This window comes from Solanum pennellii, chromosome 2 (assembly GCF_001406875.1).
Source record: "Solanum pennellii chromosome 2, SPENNV200".
NCBI classification, from domain to species: Eukaryota; Viridiplantae; Streptophyta; class Magnoliopsida; order Solanales; family Solanaceae; genus Solanum; species Solanum pennellii.
This window is the reverse complement of record NC_028638.1, coordinates 46145761-46167163: the sequence shown is the minus strand read 5'-3', so window position 1 is coordinate 46167163 and position 21403 is coordinate 46145761. Positions and strand designations below refer to the sequence as shown.

At 31.0% G+C, this 21403-nt stretch overlaps 4 protein-coding genes and 1 non-coding gene across 16 annotated transcripts; 2 read left to right on the top strand and 3 right to left on the bottom strand.

Moving 5' to 3' along the window:
* The first annotated feature begins 1235 nt into the window (after positions 1-1235).
* Positions 1236-3831, top strand: LOC107011200 (uncharacterized protein At4g28440). Its single transcript, XM_015210602.2, has 2 exons — positions 1236-1682; positions 3320-3831. Exons 1-2 carry the CDS (start codon positions 1391-1393, stop codon positions 3505-3507), a joined length of 480 nt encoding a protein of 159 aa, XP_015066088.1. The 5' UTR covers positions 1236-1390; the 3' UTR covers positions 3508-3831.
* Positions 3832-4791: 960 nt separating this feature from the next.
* LOC107011201 (protein NUCLEAR FUSION DEFECTIVE 6, chloroplastic/mitochondrial-like) lies at positions 4792-7568 on the bottom strand. 12 transcript variants are annotated; one of them, XR_001455844.2, is made up of 4 exons: positions 7310-7565; positions 7082-7203; positions 6430-6511; positions 4792-5134 (listed from the first exon to the last, which is right to left on the bottom strand). XR_001455844.2 is itself a non-coding variant. In XM_015210608.2 (4 exons), the coding sequence occupies exons 1-3, from the start codon at positions 7459-7461 to the stop codon at positions 5844-5846; spliced, it is 282 nt and encodes a 93-aa protein (XP_015066094.1). In that variant the 5' UTR covers positions 7462-7565; the 3' UTR covers positions 4792-5134; positions 5832-5843. The 12 variants fall into 12 exon arrangements, 6 of the variants coding, with proteins under 6 accessions (XP_015066094.1, XP_015066090.1, XP_015066093.1 ...); XR_001455845.2 differs by having other exon boundaries at positions 6437-6511; XM_015210608.2 differs by lacking the exon at positions 6430-6511 and adding an exon at positions 5832-5851.
* Positions 7569-8632: 1064 nt separating this feature from the next.
* TRNAR-CCU lies at positions 8633-8705 on the top strand. The gene has a single exon. It is a non-coding gene; the product is annotated as a tRNA-Arg (tRNA).
* A 5-nt stretch (positions 8706-8710) lies between these two features.
* LOC107010361 lies at positions 8711-10158 on the bottom strand. Its single transcript, XM_015209639.2, has 3 exons — positions 10022-10158; positions 9217-9390; positions 8711-9119 (listed from the first exon to the last, which is right to left on the bottom strand). Exons 1-3 carry the CDS (start codon positions 10034-10036, stop codon positions 8874-8876), a joined length of 435 nt encoding a protein of 144 aa, XP_015065125.1. The 5' UTR covers positions 10037-10158; the 3' UTR covers positions 8711-8873.
* A 9179-nt stretch (positions 10159-19337) lies between these two features.
* LOC107011247 (TBC1 domain family member 5 homolog A) lies at positions 19338-20725 on the bottom strand. The gene has a single exon (XM_015210658.2). It carries the CDS (start codon positions 20623-20625, stop codon positions 19573-19575), a length of 1053 nt encoding a protein of 350 aa, XP_015066144.1. The 5' UTR covers positions 20626-20725; the 3' UTR covers positions 19338-19572.
* Positions 20726-21403: the final 678 nt, after the last annotated feature.

The window sequence follows — 21403 nt, the reverse complement described above, 5'->3', positions numbered from 1 at the left end:
AATTTACTATTTTTTTATATTAATCCTTATTTTTGAAGTTTGGAGTAAAAATTTGATAAATAAATCAAAACAAACTATTTGTGGGTAAGAGATTGAAGGGGACATGACAGGTGGCAGGAGTCTTACGTACAAAAATATATAACGTTAGATTTTTCAAATACGGTTGTTATTATTATTACAGGTCCCCATTTACCCGTACGTTAATCTTTTTCAATTTTAAAATAAGTGTGGATATAAAAATATCTTTTATCTCAAATGAATATTATCTAAAAATTTAAGATATTAGTATTATTTTAGCTATAATTTTATGTTAAAGAAAAAGTTCTTCTTAATAGTAGTTAACACTCCAGAGATAACGAATTAAATATAGATAACTTATAAACTATTCTTGTACTGATTATTTTATTGGACTTGAAATGAGCTAAGACGATATTTGTTTTGAAATAGAAAAAATATTTTTCTTTTTTAGTTCGCTTATAATTTAAAAATATTATATTCTTTTATCATTATTTATATAAATTTAATTTAGTGAATATTAAGTTTAAAAAATTTAAACACATCATAATATCTCTATGTAATATAACTTTAAAGCTTATTATTTGAATATGTCATTTATATGGTTATGAAAAGAATGTCACTTTAAAGATAATTTGCCTTTTTAATATTTTAAAATATATGCTAATAATAGTGACACAAACATAAAAATTGATATGATTATTTTAAAAAGAAAAGTGTAAAAGTTTCATTATTCTCAAATATAAAAATAGTATTTTTTAATAAATTACTAATTATTGATTTGATTATTTCATTTTCTTTAAAGCTGAGTTGAGTGAAAAGTATTACCTACTTCGGTACTGAGATGGTTGTATTTACTGCAATGACAATATGACTTGACTTTTGGGTCAATTCAATTTTGATTTCATTTTAAATCATACTTTATCATCTCTTGCGATAAATATATTAAATTTCACTATATTAATTTTTTACATGAATAATTAAATTAATTTACCTATTAAGCGTTATATAAAATAATTTAAAAAATACTACATGAATATTTGTGGAGACCACTTGTTACTTTATTATTATAGGTTACACCAACTAAATTAGCTCATAATGGATAATATTTCTTATTGGGTATGCATTTGAAAAGGGTTTAGTTTATGAAATAATTGCAATTAAAAAACTAAAAGGGGCAGTTACCTTATAAGCAGATTGAACGACGTCGTTTTATGGTAGCGTGAACGCCACACACGGCAAACCATTCAAGCAAATCCATTTCAAAAATTACTCCATTTTCCTCGATTCCTGAATTGACGATTAGGGTTAGGGTTAGAGAAACCGATCTCCCGAAAAAAAAAATCAAAAGAATTTTGTTCAATCTCAAACCAAAATGGCAACAAGATCCGGCAACCGACAACAGGCTAATTCCGGTGGAGCAAACACGGCGGCAAAGCCAGCGATGAGAAAGCCAGTTTTCATCAAAGTGGATCAATTGAAACCAGGAACAACCGGTCATAATCTTACTGTTAAGATTGTGAATGCCAACACAGTACTCAGTAAGAAACCTAGGAACCCATCATCGTTACGTGTTCCAGCACGACCTCAACAGAATACTCGCATCGCTGAATGCCTTGTTGGGGATGAAACTGGATCCATTCTTCTCACTGCTCGTAACGAGCAAGGTTTGTTCCTTACCCTTCTATGGATTTATGTTTATCACTTTTTCTTTGCAATTTTGAGTCCAAAAAGTGGGCCTTTTTTTGACATTTTCGTGATCTGTTTGATTTTATGTGGTTTGTAGATTATGGTTTTTAGTGATCGACAATTTGATCAGAGTAGGATGGTTTGTGATTGAAAATAAGACTAGTTATTAGGATGCAGTTATAGATGTACGTTCTAAGGGATCTTAAAGTGTGCTTATATGTGAACCTGCCTTTTTAATGTACTATTTATTCAAAAATAAAAAAGAGAAATACGTTTGTGTAGTTTATCGAGTGTAACTGTATTAGCATTAGCATTTGGTCACAAGAGAGGGATAACAAAGTGTTAAAACTTAAAAGCCACCCACATCTAACTATAAGGTTCTGGTTCGAGTATTCATGGGAGCAAAGTGGGAAATAGTTGTGGCTGGACTTATGGTTAGGGGGTTCCCAATGAAGGATTTCACCATATGGGAAAGATATGAGTTGCGTTAACAATTTGTTGTAGGGGTGAAGTGCCGGTGCAATTAGTTTTGTGACCTAGTCAAACCGCATATAGAAGGACAAAACTTTTTGCCTGTTCGACTCCTGTCACTTTGAATGATAAGGCAGTGTTTGAAATGCAGATATTTCTGTGATATGAGTTCTGTTTTACTTTTTCAAACTTTTATTTTTTTTAAAAAGAACTAGCATAGATATACTTTTACATTTTTTACTAGTTTTAATAGGAAAATTTGAACACTTCTTCCACCTACCCTCACTTGCTAATGAACCCTAGCCTACTCATTTTGGTGTTCCTTTCCTCATGCCGAAAAGGTGTTCATCTTTTTTGTTGAGAAACGATGCAAAACCACTCAAGTAATAAACATTTTGTTCCTTTATTGGTTTGTCTGATTTGGATGGGTGATGTCTTTCCCGCTGCTTTATTGTGATTGGGCTACTGGATTTTCCGTTTGCCTATGAAGGAAATGTAAATTCACACTAGACTTCTATTGTATTCAGACCCTAATGTTCCATACATAAAAACATTTCCAGTTCTGGTTTCTTGTTCAAGGGGAAAGAAGTATTGGTTAGCCTGTTGTAGATTGTAGAGTAAAGTCCACGTTACTTGGTAAGTTACTCATGGCTGTCTGTTCTACATGTTAGTCCAAGAGATATAAGCAGGAATTGGCAAACACTTCAGTATAAAATGTTGTTTGATTCTGAAGCTCGTTAAGGTGGTGACTAGAATTGTGACCATGTTAATAACTTTGTCGATTGACTCTTTAGTTTTCAACGCTTTTGTCTGAGTCAAATTAAAACAATAGTTAGTATAGAATTAAGTTCTATTAATGTGATTTTGTGGATAAAGGGTGTGTTTTCTGCAGTTTTTGCTTTGACTGTGCAACTTTGTTTTTGTTTATTCATGATCAAATATGAATTGGAAAAATTTAATTTTTAGTCGCAGCTTTGACAGTTTTATGTGGTGAGGAATGAGGATGCTTTCCCAGCTCTACTTCTTGTGATTATGATATACCTAAATGTTTACAAAATTGTTGCATCTCCTTAATATATATTTGCTTAAGGGATTCAGGATGAAGCTTAACTTGTTTGTTATGACATCTTCGACTCCTTCACAGTTGACTTGATGAAGCCAGATGCCACAATCATAATTCGGAATGCTAAGATTGACATGTTCAAGGGATCTATGAGGCTAGCAGTTGATAAATGGGGCCGTATTGAAGCTGGTGAGCCTGCAACTTTTGTTGTCAATGAAGAAAACAATTTGTCCTTGGTGGAGTACGAGTTGGTGAATGTCGAAGAATAGAAGTGGGTTTACATAACTAAGGTGGGTGCTATAGGGTAAATTTGCTTTTGTGGGTATCTGTTTTTGATATACAAATCTCACTCAATAAATTAGTTGTTGCGTTGAAGATTCTTAACATGTGGTAGGACTAATCTAATGTGGGTTCCTTGTAAAAAGGATTCACCTTATCAAGAGTGTGTTAAGGTGGGTGTTACTTGTTATTAGTATTAATATATGTCCATTTTCTGACTCAGATTATGTTTTTATTATTATTTTTCCTTGTTCTGTATGGATAATGGGTTTCACTCTCTTATTTATAATATACAAATGCTCAAGGAGAACGCAGATTGTTTTGTCCTTATCGTCTTTCTAACTCTAATATTTACAATCCCAAATTTGGATTATTTATCTACTTCTGTAAGACCCGTAGTTTAACTTTACTAAAGCACTGGAAGATCTATCAATGTCATCTCAATGAAAAAACGAGTTATTACTTGTTACCAAAGGAGAAGTGAATTTGAAAGCCTCTTTAAACGGTAAAAGAAAAGGAGAGCAACTTCATTAGCATCATTGGAGATGCTTGAATAATGAGTAGTTAAATATTCTATCAAGACATCTATTTTATATAGAAACGAATTATACGTCTCTCTTTTTGGTATTGAAACTCTACTGTGTGCCAAGGAAAACAAAGATCATCATTTCACTCCAAAACACATTAAGAATAAGACTCAAGCTCTAGTGTTACGTCATCAATCTAGATCCATTGGACTATGAAGACATGCACTTTAACAAGCATCCATCTACAATGCAAGAACAAAGGAAATACTTGACGAATGTAACAGATATAACAAAGTAAATTACCCATACAACAACAATCATAAGTCAGTTAAGGAGTTGGGAGAGAGGCATGCGAATGAGTCGAAGTTGACACTCTTATATGGAATTCATAGCATATATAAGGAAGACCCAAAATCTTCAAACTGAAAGGAAGTGAAAGCTAAGTTAACACTTGGAATTTAACCTCAACTACTCTGCTGTCTAGTTTCTTGATTTGGCAATTGAAGAAAACCTTGCACTCGAACTTTCTCTAGTTATTACTTCAAATCAGACTTTAGGAACATAACATATTCATCAAATTTGAAATCAAAGGCAGATGCACATTATAAGGAATACCACCCAACGTCAAAATTTAGCTCAGTCGAAGAACCCACATATTATATTCTTCAGAATTTGAATGTATCCAAAGGACGCGTACAACTCCCCAGATAAAACTTAGAACTTTCCACAGATTTGGCAATACTATAGTTAAATCAAAGGTAAAAGTTTGAGTTATTTCATTTAAACAGGTAAAGAATTATAAATCTAATACCTTGAGTTCTACTCATTTTTCTCGTATAGTCACAAGTACTAGAAGCTTTAAAGGGGGTTGAACAAATAAAGTGCATCTGCCTTCAAAGAAGCCAGAATTTACTGGAACAGGTCAAATGGTAAGATAAGAAAGATAATTCAAAGACAGTCACAGAAGAAAATATATATTTCTTCATCACAGCTCATACAGTACTCTATTTTTCAGACATTCTCTCAAGAGTGTGTGGACATTAAACTTCGCTTGAACCCTCCAACATTCATCATAGATCATCATTGCAATCTGATTAAATACCAAGTATTAGAATGACCCTAAGCATGATTAAACTAACAGTAAATGAGAAAGGAAACAATTGTAAGCTATGCAAGAAGCCTTCAGCCTATCCAATTCAGTTATATCTGGAATTTTATCTAAGGCACCAACTCAATCAAATGCTAGTATCTTCACATCAATCTATAATCAGGCAAGAATAGCAATTTGGAACAAATATATAGCTTTAGATGCTTCAAAGTTCAAAGAATACTCCCAATAAACTAAAATATGGTCAATAAAGCACCAGAGGTTAAAGATGACATTATTAAGGCTTGTATAAAAACATTTTTGAGACAAATTAAGGTTTTAAACATCTCTCAAAATCTAATAACAATGAGCTTCCACAAGACTCCAACGTCTAGATACCAAAATACAGTCCAACAGAAGCCAGAATTCACAGAAAGGTAAGAGTCCCAAGTTCTCATTCAGTACTCTACTTATCATTTGCTTAGACTGCATGGATATTAAACTTCGCTTGAACTCTCTGACATTCATCATACATCATCATTGCAATCTGATTAAACACCAAGTATTAGAATGATGCTGACAACTTAACAACTACAACTGGAAATTCAAAATTGATATCTAAGCAACTTTTGGTCCCACAGACTATCTGATTCAGTTTTCTTGAAGCTTAATATGAAATTAACTCATCAACAATCAATACCAGCTGCATGATTCACAAATCTGCAAGAAATAGGTATTTTGATATCAATCTACAATCACACAACACGAATCATTTAAATGCAAATTTCAATTCCTAATACTATGTCAAAATATATCTTTTTTTAGGAATGCAAGCTTAAGTCATGAAGACTAAAGGAGATTCAGCAGGGAGTTAGCGACTGCCGGAATTTCTTCAGAGATTACATAAGTAAAAAAAGGCAAAAAGACACACTGCAGTATCAGAAATTGCAACTCTAACATATATTAGAGGTCACTTCAATTTTCAGCAAGTGTCAGAACACAATGAACAGCATTTATGATTATGAAAGCTGCATCCTCACACCAACTTAATATCAAGCAACAAATTTGTCTAGTTATTTGGACGGAAAGTAATGATTGAGTCGTTATTCAACACTAGGGAAAGAAAAAGAATGGTAGCGTAAACCCAGATCATCCTTTTTCTACAGATAATAACATCTTTTACTTGGCAAATCCACAAGTTTTCAGCAAATTCAAGCTTAATTTTGTAGAAAAATCTCAGATGTGAGGTTCCTCATCAGCCCTAAGTTAAACAAAAAAAGGAAAAAGAAAACTGGTACAAGTTACTTAAAACTCCGGCATAAGAAGATATTCGTATAACTTGAACTTCATTTCATGATCTTCATCTAGTCCTCTTTTGCCCTACAAGATCAAAGAATATGCATAGTTTACCTTTACTGGAGGAAGAGGAAGTAACATGTAGTAAAAACTATGGCTGATGCATAAAAACTGAATTTAAAAGTTAAAATAGTCGAATTTATCGATGAATAGTCTTTTGATGTTTTGAAGAAGAGGATAAAATGAACATTCCTATACAATTCAATTAAACCTATTGCCCAATACACATACTTTTTGTTCATCACCACTTATTCTCTCATTGTGAAGGGAGGGACCTGAAGGGTCAAAAAACTTCTTTTGAAGTTCAACGCTACAACAAATGCATACATTTCACTACTGCTAAGCGCAACGCCATGCAAACAACACTACCTAAACATCATCTATCACTCGACTCAAAGGAAAAATAGAGTAACAGAGAACACGTAAAGCAACAAATTGTAGCTCACTGGCAAAGCAGTTCAATAAACACATGGTACAATCTCATTGTAACTACAAAAAATCCACACATTCACAGACTACATACAGACAAAAACAATAATATAACAAGCATAGATCAATATAAGAAGTGCAAAATAAAGGCCTATAAAATTATACCTTCAAGAGTCCAACCATAACTCCGAGGAGTAGCAGAGAGCATTGAAGTCAGCAACGCAGAAGCAGTGGCAGTGTGATAAGGAAGCATAGTTTCCACTGCACAACTCATTTCAACAGGCGACCTTCATATAAATTGCCGAAATTCAAAAACTTCAATATCTTATCCAACACTAATACTCAATTAATCGATGAAATATACAAAACATAACATTGTGCTTATTGCGTGACCTGAAAATGCGAGCAGCGAGGGGTTTTTGAGTGGGCATGCGAAAGGGAGAAGGAGCGGCCTTGGGTTTAGCACCGGCGGCAAATCTCGTGGCGGCGGTTCTGGCGGAGGAAGTGGCAGAGCGAAGGACGGACCTGGCGGCGAAAGTGGCCATTTTCGGATCGGCGAAAGCTCTGAGAGAGATGTGTTTCTACCGGTAAAATGCTAAAAGGGCTTTGTTGGGGTTTTAGGTTCTGAGATTTCGGGCCGGTTCCAGTCTTTTTTTTTCTTATGGATAAAAAGACCACAAAAGAAAGAGTAATGACACTAGAGGTCACTAATTTATTTTGAAGAAAATAAAGAATGAGATTTAACTAATTCATTTGTATTATTAGTCAATGACACTACATATCATCTGTAGTTCTTGTTTAGTTTGGTTATTTATTACTAGGTGATTTACTTTTTTCTCCTTTATTTTGATATTTGTTGTCATAATGTGTTATGATTTTGGTAAATAATTATAGGATAAGATCGTGTTTTTGATATGGGACTGACGATAGAGGTCAAGAATTGCAAGAGGATCGCTAGGCTAAGAGTTGGATCTTGGAACATAGAGTGTTTGATAGGAAAATCTATAGAATAATGAAGATTCTTAAAAAGAAGAAAAATTAACATAAGCATGTGAATATGAGATACAAACGGATTAAAATTATGGTACTTTGAAGGTTCGAACAGGAAATGAGTAGGCATTTTAGTGTATAGGGAGCTTGGGAAGCTAGTGGTAGAGGTTATAAGGGTGAACGCTAGAATGATGGTGATTGAGCTAGTTATTAAAGGTTTTACCTTGAAGATGATTAGTGCATACACACCATAAGTGCGATTGAACGAAGAAGATAAAAGACGATTGTGGAAAGAGTTAGACAGGGTTATTTGAGGTATTCCACACCCGAATAAACTTTTTTCTAAGAGGAGATTTCAATAGCCACATTAGGCCATTTGAAGGGACTACGATGATGTTCATGGTGGTTTTGATTTTGAGACGGAACGAAGAAACAATTTTGCTTTTAGAATTCTCATTTGATGTTACCTATTCAAGATTACCAAGTAAGGATGAGAAGGTCATCTTCTAAAGTACGGTGACTAAGACTCAAATAGATTACTTATTTTTTTAAGAAGTATGATAAATATCCACATAAAAATTACAATGTTATCCTAAATGAATATCTTACAACTCACCGGATAACATAAAATAAAAATTAACAGTGAAATTTTTCGATAAAGGAACTCCCCTTTATTAGGGTAGGGTGTAGGATATATATATACAGAAAGAAGCTAGGAACAACAAAGCGCCTGTAGCTCAGTGGATAGAGCGTCTGTTTCCTAAGCAGAAGGTCGTAGGTTCGACCCCTACCTGGCGCGTTTCATTTTTCCAAGTTATTTTATTACCAAAATACAATTCATTTTTCCAAACTAAAGTTGTTGTTTTTTGTCTACAATTGTGTTATTTTATTATCAAAATACAAAGAAGAAAAACAGAAATGACAAAGCAACATTGCTAGTGTCACAATCAATTTGTGGGAAATAAAATCAGGTTTTAGGTGAGTGTGAATTACTCTTACTACGAGTCATCTTCTCTAACACATTATGTAGCAATGGAACACAAAGTTTATACGACATATTATCTCCTTGTTGTCCCTTGTAATCCTCTGCCTCTGATCTTGTAACACAAACATCCTCATTATGAACTCTGCTTGATATTCCTCTGCTTCCTGGTTTAATACCGATAAGTCGGCCTAGAGACACACTTTGATCTTGGAAAAATGACATTGTAGACTGAAAAACAAATCCCAAAGAAGTAACATTAGTGTGTTACTGTTTTCAAATCGAACTAGTTAAAAGTTCTATGAAATTAAACAATTACAGAAATTACCTCAGTGTCTAGGCTGGAGGATGAAAAAGATGAGAAACTAGGCGAAGATACGTACAAACCGTATGCAGCTTCTCCTGCTGCTGCAACTGTTACAGCCTGAGATCTCTCAGCTACTCTAAGCCTTATGTTCATGTTTTCCAGCCCAAGTGGCCATCCACTAGGTACCTCATGCTCCTAAAAGTTAGCGGTTCAATCAATCAATTAACTGCGTCTCAATCTCAAAATTAGTTGTGATAGACTATATGATCATTTGTCTTTTAGCTTTATTCATAATAGCAAAAAGAATGCAAAATCCCCACTCCCATACTCCTCAACAACAATACATCCAGTGTAATTTTATAACTGGAGTCTAAAGAGGTCGGTGTGTACACGACCCCTACAAACAAGAAATCTCCACTCTCTTTTCATTTTTCATGATCATAGGTAGATTTAGGGCAAGTTCAAAATAATAGGCGGATTTAGGATAAGGTTACGCGGATTCAACTACTCATTACTTTCAACTCAAACTTGGTATTCACATAAAAGATACTATATGTAGTAAGAACACACTTACTATAAATCCAACCAATCTAATTTTGTGTTCGCCTCTGATCAAGATCGGTGATCTATCATAGTAGAATAAGCAATCTTGGATGGATACTCGAAATCTATGTTATGTGTTATAGAAAGCTATCAAGATTAAACACCAACGGAATATTAGTACTATAAAAACTTTTAAACTATGAATCCTAATACCCAAAACAATCAAACATGAGAATTGATTCAATGAACAAGACGAGTGGTGCAATAAAATATTTATGTTTACCTGTGTTACAACCATGGCTAATACGCAGAGATGATTAAAAAAAGTGTTAATTGGGAAGGAGCCAAGTTTAAAATGCAAAAAAAATAAAAAAATAAAGAGAGGTGATGTATGTATCACTTTATGGAGTCTTTATTACAATTTTCACATTCTTTCCTAAATCAATTGAGCAGTTGGATGATCTTTCCCAGGCCCCACTCAGGAGTTGAGCTATTATATCTCACTTACACCTAGGGTCCCCTTCATGTAACAATACTTGTAGATCTACTTCAAGCACGAGATTTATTATCGGGGCAAATTACAGAAATCACAATTTAATTTATTTTCTAAAATTTATAATTACAAAAAAAATTTCAAAATAGATACAATAATATAAACATTTATAGATTAATCTAATGCGTGAGATACATTAATCATTAAGTAAGATACATTACATTTATACACGATACATTAATTTGATGTACATTTTATACATGGTACACTAATTTGATGCGCGAGATACATTAACCTGATGCGCGAGATACACTAATCTGATGTGCGAGTTACATTTTATACATGATATATTAATATGATGTGCGAGATACACTAATGTAATTTACGAGATATATTAATTTGATGCGCGAGATACATTACTTTGATGCGTGAAAATGAGGAATTTTGAGAATTTGTAAAACTTGTAGGGAATAATGGTAATAACTAAACTAAAACGTGAAATTTCCATAATTAATCCTTATTAAAATTATTATTCGAAATTAGAATATGATAATATGATATCGGGTTTCGTGTATTGAGAACTTGAAACTTAAAAAGAATTGAGAGTAGGGGCCAATTTGACATTTCAAAAAAAAAAAAAAACTTAAAAAGGTGGACTCATAATTTAAGTTCGATCAAAATTAATAAATCTCTTTCTGGAAGTACAATACGTTATCATACGTGAAAAAGTCATTTTAAATCAACTATTCCATATTTTACCAAACAAACTAAAACGATAAACGAGGTCCTCCTTTTTATTTATAGGTCGATATCATTAAATAAATATTAGATGTTGTTTCGTAATTAATGGAGTAACAATTTAAGTTTTCAATTTTTTGCTAAACAAGATAAATGAACGATCCACCTTGAGAGATAGAGTTGAATTTGATAGGTTATCAGTTCATGAAATTATATATCACTTACTAATTACTGCGACATCTTGAAAACCATGGTGGTTGAATATAATTAAATAATGCTGGTTATTGCTTCATTTTCAGCCTTCATCTTTTCAATGAAACTTAGATATCATATATTGGGTTTTAAAATATCGCGAAACTAAATATTAGATGATTTTTTCTCAATTTTTTAATTAAAAAACCACTAATTAGATGTGTCGTTGTTGAGGCTAGGGGCAGCAGAGGCACCTGTGGTAAGGGTTCATTCGAATGATCTTTGATGAAAAATGATACTATTCATACATGGTTAAAAGATCCTTTTAATGTATATATATATAATATATGTTGAATTTACTTCAATTAATTCGTTTGTTTTTTCTTCAAATTTTATATCTGAAAATTCTGATTCCGCCACTAATCAACGTATAAAGTGTCAATTGGTGAAATAACCTAGAATTCAGTTATGTGGCTTCCAGACTCACTGTCTCTACCGACAATTTCACCGCACCAACTGTTAATCCTAACTCCCAACTGATACGGCACTCCAACTCTTAAATTTCACTAATTTATTAATTAATTGTTATTTACGTGAGTGTGTTGATTAAGACCTTTACATTATTACCGGAGGCATAAACTAGTAAAATAATAATAAGTTTTGATCGAATTTAATAACTTTAAATACACAGAAGAGGATAATGATTCAGAATTCATAAACCTTTTTTTTTACAACTACCATACACAGTATAATCTGATTCATAAGTTTGATATTAATTATTAATTTATTATGTAACATTATGCAAAATTCAATGAAAATTATTACTTCATCTATCCTTTATGAGTCTCACTTTCCTTGTTTTTTTTAGTTTAGAAGAGAATAATATATTTTTATATTGAGTATATAATTTAATTTTAAAATAGATATTTTATTTTTAATGAAATGATGTATAGCCACACAAATATATATTATTTATTTTAGATCATAAATTTTAAATTATTTTTTTTAAAAAAATAAATTTATATCGAATCAAAGTAACTCGTAGAAAATGAGAGGAAGGGAGTAGTTAATTATCATTGTGTTTGATTATAAATAACCAAAGGCAAAGGGTATATTTTTACAAGTAGAATGACTTGTTACTATCTTTTGTGTATGATAAGCAAAATTGACCAAGAAGGGTAAGTGGATGACTTAAAATTCATTTTTTTTTCCAAAGTGCTCCCATACTTTGTACTCAAAGTCCATGTCATGGTCAATTAAAGAGTCCTATCCATCCACTTAATTAATTTATTGGAAAATTTATGGGGAAAATTGTGGGCTTCCATTTTCTACTATTGGATTACTTAAAAGTCTAGGAAAGAATTAAATTAGTAGTCTTCTTTGCAATGAGTTGTGAAGAAAAATGTCAATTTCTGAATTGTCCTTTTTATTGGAAGACCAAATGTTTAATTGACTACCATAATGTGTGACTATTTTCATGAAAAAACATTGTTAAGTTATGCCCATCTATTCAGGTTTATGTTGTGGTGACTAAGCATGAAATTGAAATTGTTAATTCGACTATGAGAACAATATCCAAAATATTTCTGTAAGTGAGGTTTGGAGAAGGTAATATGCACGTAAATCTTAACCTTATCTTTTGAAGTTAGAGATACTGTTTCTAATAAACTATTGATCAACTAAAACATTTTAAAGTAGAAAATTATTAATTTTAACTAAATCTATACCGAAAAATAAATGATACTTTGGAATATATAAACTCAATATTTTGGATCTACACCATCACATTAAATCATTTATAGGCCGATAGCAATTTTTGGAAAAAAAAGTTGATGAAATCCTAATGTTGAACCAAGTAAAACTGAAGTTATATTTCATTTAAAGATCATGGATCTAGGCCCATATTTTAAGTGCATTACAGCCCATTATCAATCAGTTGGATCTAGGCCCATATTTAAGTACATTGTAGCCCATTATTAACCAATTCGATCTAGGTCCATATTTAAGTGCATTATGGCCCATTATCAACCAATGGATCTAAGCCCAATTCACCACAACAAAAACAACTTTTTGCGGCATTAAATATTGACACTAATAAAGAGTGCTTACGTCTTTACTGGTATTAGTTAAGTGCCATTAGAACCAATGTCGCTAAAGGCTTTAGGAACATATGTAAAGAGTGACAATTGCCGCTAAAAATACATATTTAGCGGTAATTAAGAATTAAATGCAGTTAATGGTCATTTTTGTTGTAGTGATTCCTCGGTAATCTTGATGACGAAGTTATTATTTAGAGAGGAATTGGATGAAATTGTAAACATATTTTTTTCTATTTTATGACAAAGTTATTTAGATGTGTTTGTGCCCAAATGGATCCATTAATAAAGACGTTTTTTTTAAAATTATTTTCGTGTATAGCGATGGTTTCGCCTCTAATTACGTAACAATGCGATAGTAAATATAGTAATTTTATTTCAAAATATAGCGGAATACCATTATATTTGAGCACAAACAAAAATATACTTATCATTGTCACTTATATTTTTGTATTCTTTTCTTTCTCATAAATATTTGAATATGCTATATTTGAATCGGAGGTTTTTTGTAAATAGTCTTTCTATTTTTTCAAGGTATGAATAGGGTATTACACTTTATCTCTCTAAACTCGACGTGTGAGATTACATTAGATTTGTTGTTGTTGTTATGAAATATCATTATTTTTCAGGATTGAAATAAGAATACACATGTTAGGTGTAGGAATATGTGAACTACTAAACCTATGGGTGTCAAATGAGCGGGTTGGGTTGATATTAGAAATATTAAAATGGGTTGAATAGATTGGGTTAGATCTTGATCCGCTCAAGTTTACTTTGGGCTTAAATGGATTAAAAAATGAGTTGGGTCTTGACCCGCCCAATTTGACCCGATTAATCTTAATGACTTAAACATATTGATATTTAACTTTTGTAATCACAATTTAAATTTCCGCTCAAGAATTTTTTGTTAAAAAGTAGCAAATGAATAGATAAATCCTAAAAGATGTCAAATAGATAATAATTCATACATTCAATATAGAAACATATCTTAATAAAAAGTTTTAAAACAGGTTAAAATTGGAGATTGAATTGGGTTCAATTGAGAATTCTCTTCAAATGGATTAAGCTTGAATAGGGTGAGATTGAACCCAATTCAAATTATCTTGACCCCATCCCTTAAAATTCTGGACAGATTGAGCGAGTTATTTATGTTTGGATTCATTTTTAACACTCCTAAATCTGAAGCCAACTCTAATACGTATCGAATTTTTTAAAAGTATTGCTATTTCGAGTAAATATAGAGGCTATATTTGTTGTATCGTATAGTTTTTCCATTAATAAATTATTCCCAGCTCATCAAACTCTGATGGGTCGTACGTGTTACACTTACATGCCAAATCTCGTATCTTTAATTGTGGCTATAGATTCTTTGTCCAACAAATTCAAAAATAAGGAAAATTTTACATATATATATTCGAATTATTTTGTATCAAAATAGTAAACATTTCAGCAGGGTAGGATTAATTTTTATTTTTATTTTTATTTTCTTAAAAAAGATTTGATTGGTTAGTGAAATATTCTCCATGATACATTATTGTAACTAGTAAGAAAAAAACAAATAACAAAGAGTTTAATATGTAAATATCATGTTAGTCGATTATTCAGGACCACCATTTCACATGTTATTGGATTATTATTGAATTATTATAAATGGTTAATATTGTACCTGAATTTCCCCTATCTAGAAAATAACAAAATACAAATTAAAATAATATATACTCCAATTTAGGTGAATTTACAATATTATTTTTAGGCTGATAAATCATTTTCTTTCGACCCACTAATTTTCTACTTCTTCAGTAAAGACGAAAAATAATACTTTGTTGACAGCAAAATATTCTATGCTACTAAGCTTTGAGAAATTTGAAAAAGAAAAAAAAACACTAAGATAATGTTAAGTACTTTCTTTTCTCTCATGTCCCCTCTCCCCTTACTATTTTGTTTTTTTATTTTATATCATCCAAAAATATATATTGTCTTTTGTTATACTAACATGTTTTCTTGTGATCAATATCATGCATAAAATTATCTCATTTATATTAATTTGAGAAACCATATAATAAATCACGGGCCAAATGATATATATTCTCATCAAATCGTGAGATTTGTGATCTTCAAAATAATTGACAACGTATATAATTTACACTTAAAATATCAACTAATGTTTTTGGAAGATGTATTAATAGTTTCGCATATACTTGACTCTGTCCCTTTCTAGTTGTCATGTGTTTTCTTTACTACAATCAAATGATAACATTTAACTTTGTATTATATTTATTTTAATTTATTGATATGTAAAAATTACAGTATTTTTTATTTAGTTTTTAAATATTTAAACTTTTAAATATCGAATTAATATAATCTAATTTATTAGTTAAATTGGCTTGTAGAAAAACACAATATGAGGGAGTATTAATTATTATTAAGTCCTAAAGAAGATATTTAATCACTGGAGTTTCTGATAATTTGGTAGGTAGAAAAGATGGAAGTGATGATTATAATAATTTTATGTATCAACCGCACACAAAATGCACTTTTCCATTTTTTTCAGCATTTAATTTCCATACTCCTACAACATAATGAGTAGTGGCAATGATTTATAATGTTACATAACCAGTTTGGACCAAACCCTACTCTCTTTTTTAAAAGGAATTTTATTGGTTTTTTTACGTAAATATTTAATATGTCTGTATATGTGAAATTAAGTTTTAGACTTAACTTACACTCCAAAAGCTAGCTCAAAGGGAGAAAAATTGTTCAAGTCTTATAAGGAATCCACCCATCTCATTAACCACCGATGTGGAACTTTTGTCATTCTTTAACAATATACTTAGGAGCAAACTAGTACAAGCTAAGGATATTCATTTTAACTTCTCGACAAAAATTATACTATATATAAGATAAATTTTTTTAATGTAAACCTTAGCTTTCTTTTCACAACTAATTAATCCCATGCACCTATATATATACAACTACTTTAAGTTACATTAAATTTGTGCCAATCGTCAATAAATGTGGTAGTTATTTATTTTCTCATGCAAGAAAATCCCCATGTTCTCAAATCTATTGTTGCGCTTATTTCATGCAAAAGTACAAGTTTTAAAATTAAATGGCCCCGCAATTTAATATAAATAATTATTACGCTATCAAGTTAACTCAATATATAGTAACAAGTTATATTTTTTATTTTATTCGTAATCTTTATATGAATATTATATACCAAGACAAAATTATACTTTTAAATTTATGAATTTTGAATAATTAACTTTTACTAACAAATAATAAAATTACTAAATTTTGTCGAGCTCATAGTCGCAACGATAATTTTCTTTATATATTTATGTCCTTTCTATTCTAATTTGAGAAAAAGAAGTTTCACAAAATAATGTGTCCTTTCTTAAAGCAAAGGGGAAACGAATACTCAACACCTAATTATGACGCATGACTTTAATTATCATTTGGAATTGAGTATAGAAGCATACTCATAATGAAAATTCCCATCCTATTTTTCGTATAATTTTAACTTTGCTGTAAAACAAAGTGACAAATTATAAATTAAAGCAAAAGAAAAAGTTAAAAATTGCTTTGAAAAAAACTCTAAAGGAGATTAATGACAAGTATAGTTATATATTCAAAGTGATAAAAAGAAAGTCAAAAAGTTCTTTAATATAAGAAACTTGAAACACACATTGAAAAATGAAAAACCAACATCAAATATTTATTTTATTCTTTCTAAAAGGTATTTAAAAATTAATCAAATAAAGATTTCTAAGACTACCCGCCATTCACGGCAGGTAGACAAAAGTCCAATGAAATAGGTATTGGTTTCTGACTTTTCTTTTTACCAATTACAACATATATAAATACACCGATACTATTCAGGAACGAAGCTAGAATTTTAGTTACAGATTAAATACAACTCAGTAACTTTGACCAAATTCAATATATATGTCAAGAAATTTACATATACCTTTTTAGGATCGAAATATCATAAATTTAAAATTTTAAATCTGTATCGAACGATGTATTGTGTTATTTTAGGTTTTGTTTCTATATCATTTATTGTAGCATATGAGTCTTGCCATCATCTCCAATGGTGCCATGCCCCCCTATGCAACTTTCACTTACATTACATGTTTGATATGTGGACAAATCAACCCATTGTAGAGAAAGTTGTCTGGGAATGGGGGGTCCCCTTCCAACATTTAATAGTGTACCCATCCACCAAACTATGCTACATTGGCATTCATGAATTTAATTTTCACTTCTCTATATCTATTTGCCTTATCCATAAAGAAGCTTGAAGAATCACATTTTATGATATTATCTTTTTTTTAAAATGAACTAATTAATGATTTTTGTCTCATATTATACTTATATTGATTTGATTTTAAAATTAAAATTTCACATCTAATATCCAAGTATAATGAGTTATAACTTGTTGTATAAAAATTGTCTCTATATTTCGAGTTCGAATTTGAACTCAAAACCTCCTGAATTATAGAAATTGCCTTTATATTTAATATCTGAACTCGAAACTTATAGTTAAGAGCGGAGACATACTTATTGCTTGAGCACAACTGTTACTTTATTTTGTGATGGATGAAAATGTAGTATAAGGTCTTTTGGTAGGTATGGTTAGGAGGTAGAGTTAGTGGGACGAAAGAGGTACATCGTTTGAAAAACATATTATATATTAAAATTATAATGCGAGAATTAGAATTATTAGAGTGCATAAATATGTTTAAAGCAAGAAAACATAATTCATAGCCATAAAAAAAAAAAAAATAAAGCAAATAAAAAAGGTTAAAAAAATAGGGATTTTATTTAGATTTTTGAAGCATTAAATGCTTGAGAGTGAAATACTCATGGGAATTGGTGGAGGGAAACAATGGTTGTTAACAAATGTTGGTGGAAATGGTCATTATGTTGATGCAAGTCTCTGTCTTTAAAAACAAATAGAGAAAGAAAGGAAATAAAATAAATGAATTTTCTGATATTAATACGATAAAGGGAAAAAAATATATATGGTTCTAAAAAGTGATGATTATCTTTATTTGAGTGATAAAAAGAAAGAAATATCGTGAAATAAAAGAAATAAAATAAAGGGAACATAAAGCAAACCGAAAATTGACACCACAAGAATTTAAAATTTGTCTCTATTTCTCTTCTTAATTTTTTTTTTTTAAAAAAATCTTTTAATCGATGATCAGATATATTTGCATGCCCCTTAACTAATCATTAAATATCATGTTACATATATAATTACATAGCCAAAACTTTTATTAAGGAAATTCGAAATATGAAAAATATATACAAGAAAAAGTTGAAGAGGATTCAATATTTATTACACAGAAAGACGCAAAATAGTCCCTCATCTTTAGGTCAAAGCTCAAAATAATTTTTCAATTTTCACATGAAGTACTAATAGTTCCTCATGTTTATAATATCGGTACACTTTTGATCCTCCTTCAAATTTTGTCTATTTTAACACTAACTTTATTCAAAATTTTATATAATGAATTACCAACAAAGAAAATCTGGATGAACTCTTCGATCCTACCTAGTTGACCATCTGTTATTTTATCTACACTTGTATAGTAGTAGTGATAATAAATTATTGCACGTATATCAACAAAAAAAAGTATGATAATATTCATGAAAAAGTCGAAATGTGCTGAAACTAATTTAGGCACAGTTATTATTGAAAAAGAAGAAAACATTAAGATGGTGCATTTTAGGTCCCCAAAGAAGAGTCTTCAGTGTAACAGCAAAAAGCACATCTCAGTTTTCTTTAGGAATAAATATTTCAAGTTTGGTAGGTACTCATAAGTCATATCTTTGATAAAGTGATATTATTAATCATAATTAAGCATACTACACCGTACTTGGCATGATAATTATTTATGTCAGAAATTAAATCTAGAAAAATATAATTAATCTCTCAGTACTAGACTAATTATAGAATTACTCTGCTCCAGTCAAATATTACATAGGAGACATAATTATAGGTACCAACATTTACTGCACATAGAGTCATAGACGCTACATTTTATTGATTCATTTTAGCAAAATTAAAATAGAACAGCTTAACTCATAGTCATATAACATTAGACTTGTTCCATTATATTATAATTATACATGAAAAAACACCCAAAGATAAAATCTGTAATTTAATTAACACTTTTTTCTAATAAAAATATAACTTAGACAAAAAAGAAGAAGAGGAAAACAACATCAATCATAATTGGGACACATAACATTTGTTTTGGCTCACTATGGTTATAACTTTTTTGTTTTCAATTTTTGGAACAATTAAGGCATGTTCTCATCATCTTGAAAATCTTCATTCTCAAAGCTGTTGTTGTTGCTGTACTCATTGTTGCCATAGGTGTTCTTGTTGTTGTATTGTTGGTTCATTGCAGCAAATTCCTTTGCATTTTCATATGGATCCCTGGCATGTCTACCAGCATTAATATCATAGTAAAATTTCCCATTTCCCAAGAACCTTGTGTCACTCATCCCCTGTTGTTGGTGCACTCTGTAATTGCTATTCCCAGTGTTGTAACTCTGTTCTTCATTACTGTTGTAATTTGCGGAGTACCTTTGTTCCTGATTGTTGTTGTTGTAATTGTTTCCGTAATTTGTTGGGTTGGTGTTGTAGCTTTTGGCACTCAATCTTGTTTCAGTAAACTCCTGTTGTGGTTCATAATTGTTGTTATAATATGTATTAGCAGCGTTGTAGTACTCCTCCTCATTGTTATCATTGTTGTTGTACTGTTGGTTGTTGCTGTAAAAACTGTCACCACTGTATAACTGTTGCTGCTGGTAGTTGTTGCTGTTGTGGTTTTTAGTACTGAAATCGCTGACGCCGTGGTAGTACTGTTGCTGCTGGTTGTTATTGCTGTTACTGCGGTAATTGGTGGGACCACTGTAGAATTGGTTGTTATTCAAGTTAGTGGTGGAGGCAGAGGTATCAATACTGTGCTTGGATGAAAAATCATTGTTATTGTTGTCGTTGAAAGTGTTTTCATTGGTGTTGTCCTCAGCAACAGTTACATAAGAAACAGGGTTGTAATTTTTGGGAAGGTATTTGCTGTTGGGAAAATTGTTGTTATTGGTACTAGTGGTCGTAGAAGGAGTCGAAACAGATTCATGACCATAAAGGCCATAAGCACCATTTTCATTTTCAGGCATGAAATTTGGCTCTTGTTGCTCTTTGTTAGGAACAACTGTTGCTGTTTCCTTTTCACCATTGTTGCTTGGGACTTTGTTGAAAAATTGACCATCCCTTGCATGAAGAACTTGGAGTGAGGTAAAAAGAGCAAGGAGGAAAATAACAGAGAAACTTTTAACAATGAAAGCCATTTTGAATAGAAAATCAAAGAATTTGTGTTGGTGCTAGTTTTCAATGCTTGTGAACTTTGCAATATACTCTCTTTATATAGAGACCCTTTATCCCTCTTTTGTGTGTGTCTATACTCTTTTTTTTTTTGAATTTTTTTTTATAGTTCAAAATTTTTAAATATTTATTTATTTATTTATTTTTGAGTGAGGAGTGACTTTCTATTCCTCCAATTTTCATGCTTATTAGGTGCAAATGGGGACAGGAAAAATGGAAGGAAGCTGGTCCCCATGCGTAATTATAGCACTTTAACAAAATGGTTCTTAATTTGTATAACCGAAAGCATAAATTATCATGTCACTAGAAAGATAATTATAAATTATATTTCTTATAGTAAGTAGATCAGTAATCAAAAATAAAATAAAAGTATATATATGAAACTTGCAGAAAACAATAATTATATATGGATTTAACTTTGTTCTTAAGATTTACTCATGCGGGTTGAAAGCGTAATCCTTATGTTTTAGCTAAATAATATACATTTTTTTCCTTATTGTAAAACTCAATTAACTTTTCAAGAACACAACAAAATCAGTAATGATTCTTTGGAATATAACTTTAAGCTTTTAGGTTTTACACAACTTTTGATGCATATATGGCAAAGGATCCCGAGGTGGTAGGTTCCAATTAAGTAAAATCCAGGCCAAAATTCCCACTACAATAACTCAATTGATGATAATAATAATAATCAAAATAAATGTGTAACATAAATTGATACCAAATAATTTCAATACGGAAGGT

Bases quoted from the DNA above. Each gene is read 5' to 3' on its own strand.
- LOC107011200 (XM_015210602.2), top strand. From the start codon at position 1,391: ATGGCAACAAGATCCGGCAACCGACAACAGGCTAATTCCGGTGGAGCA. The intron at 1,683-3,319 runs GTTTGTTCCTTA...ACTCCTTCACAG, and splicing joins CACTGCTCGTAACGAGCAAG to TTGACTTGATGAAGCCAGAT.
- LOC107011201 (XM_015210604.2), bottom strand. From the start codon at position 7,461: ATGGCCACTTTCGCCGCCAGGTCCGTCCTTCGCTCTGCCACTTCCTCC. The intron at 7,204-7,309 runs GTCACGCAATAA...ATTTATATGAAG, and splicing joins CTCGCTGCTCGCATTTTCAG to GTCGCCTGTTGAAATGAGTT. The intron at 5,135-7,081 runs GTATAATTTTAT...GTATTTAATCAG, and splicing joins TTATGGTTGGACTCTTGAAG to ATTGCAATGATGATCTATGA.
- LOC107011247 (XM_015210658.2), bottom strand. From the start codon at position 20,625: ATGGCTTTCATTGTTAAAAGTTTCTCTGTTATTTTCCTCCTTGCTCTT.
- LOC107010361 (XM_015209639.2), bottom strand. The intron at 9,120-9,216 runs GTAATTTCTGTA...TTTGTTTTTCAG, and splicing joins CCTCCAGCCTAGACACTGAG to TCTACAATGTCATTTTTCCA.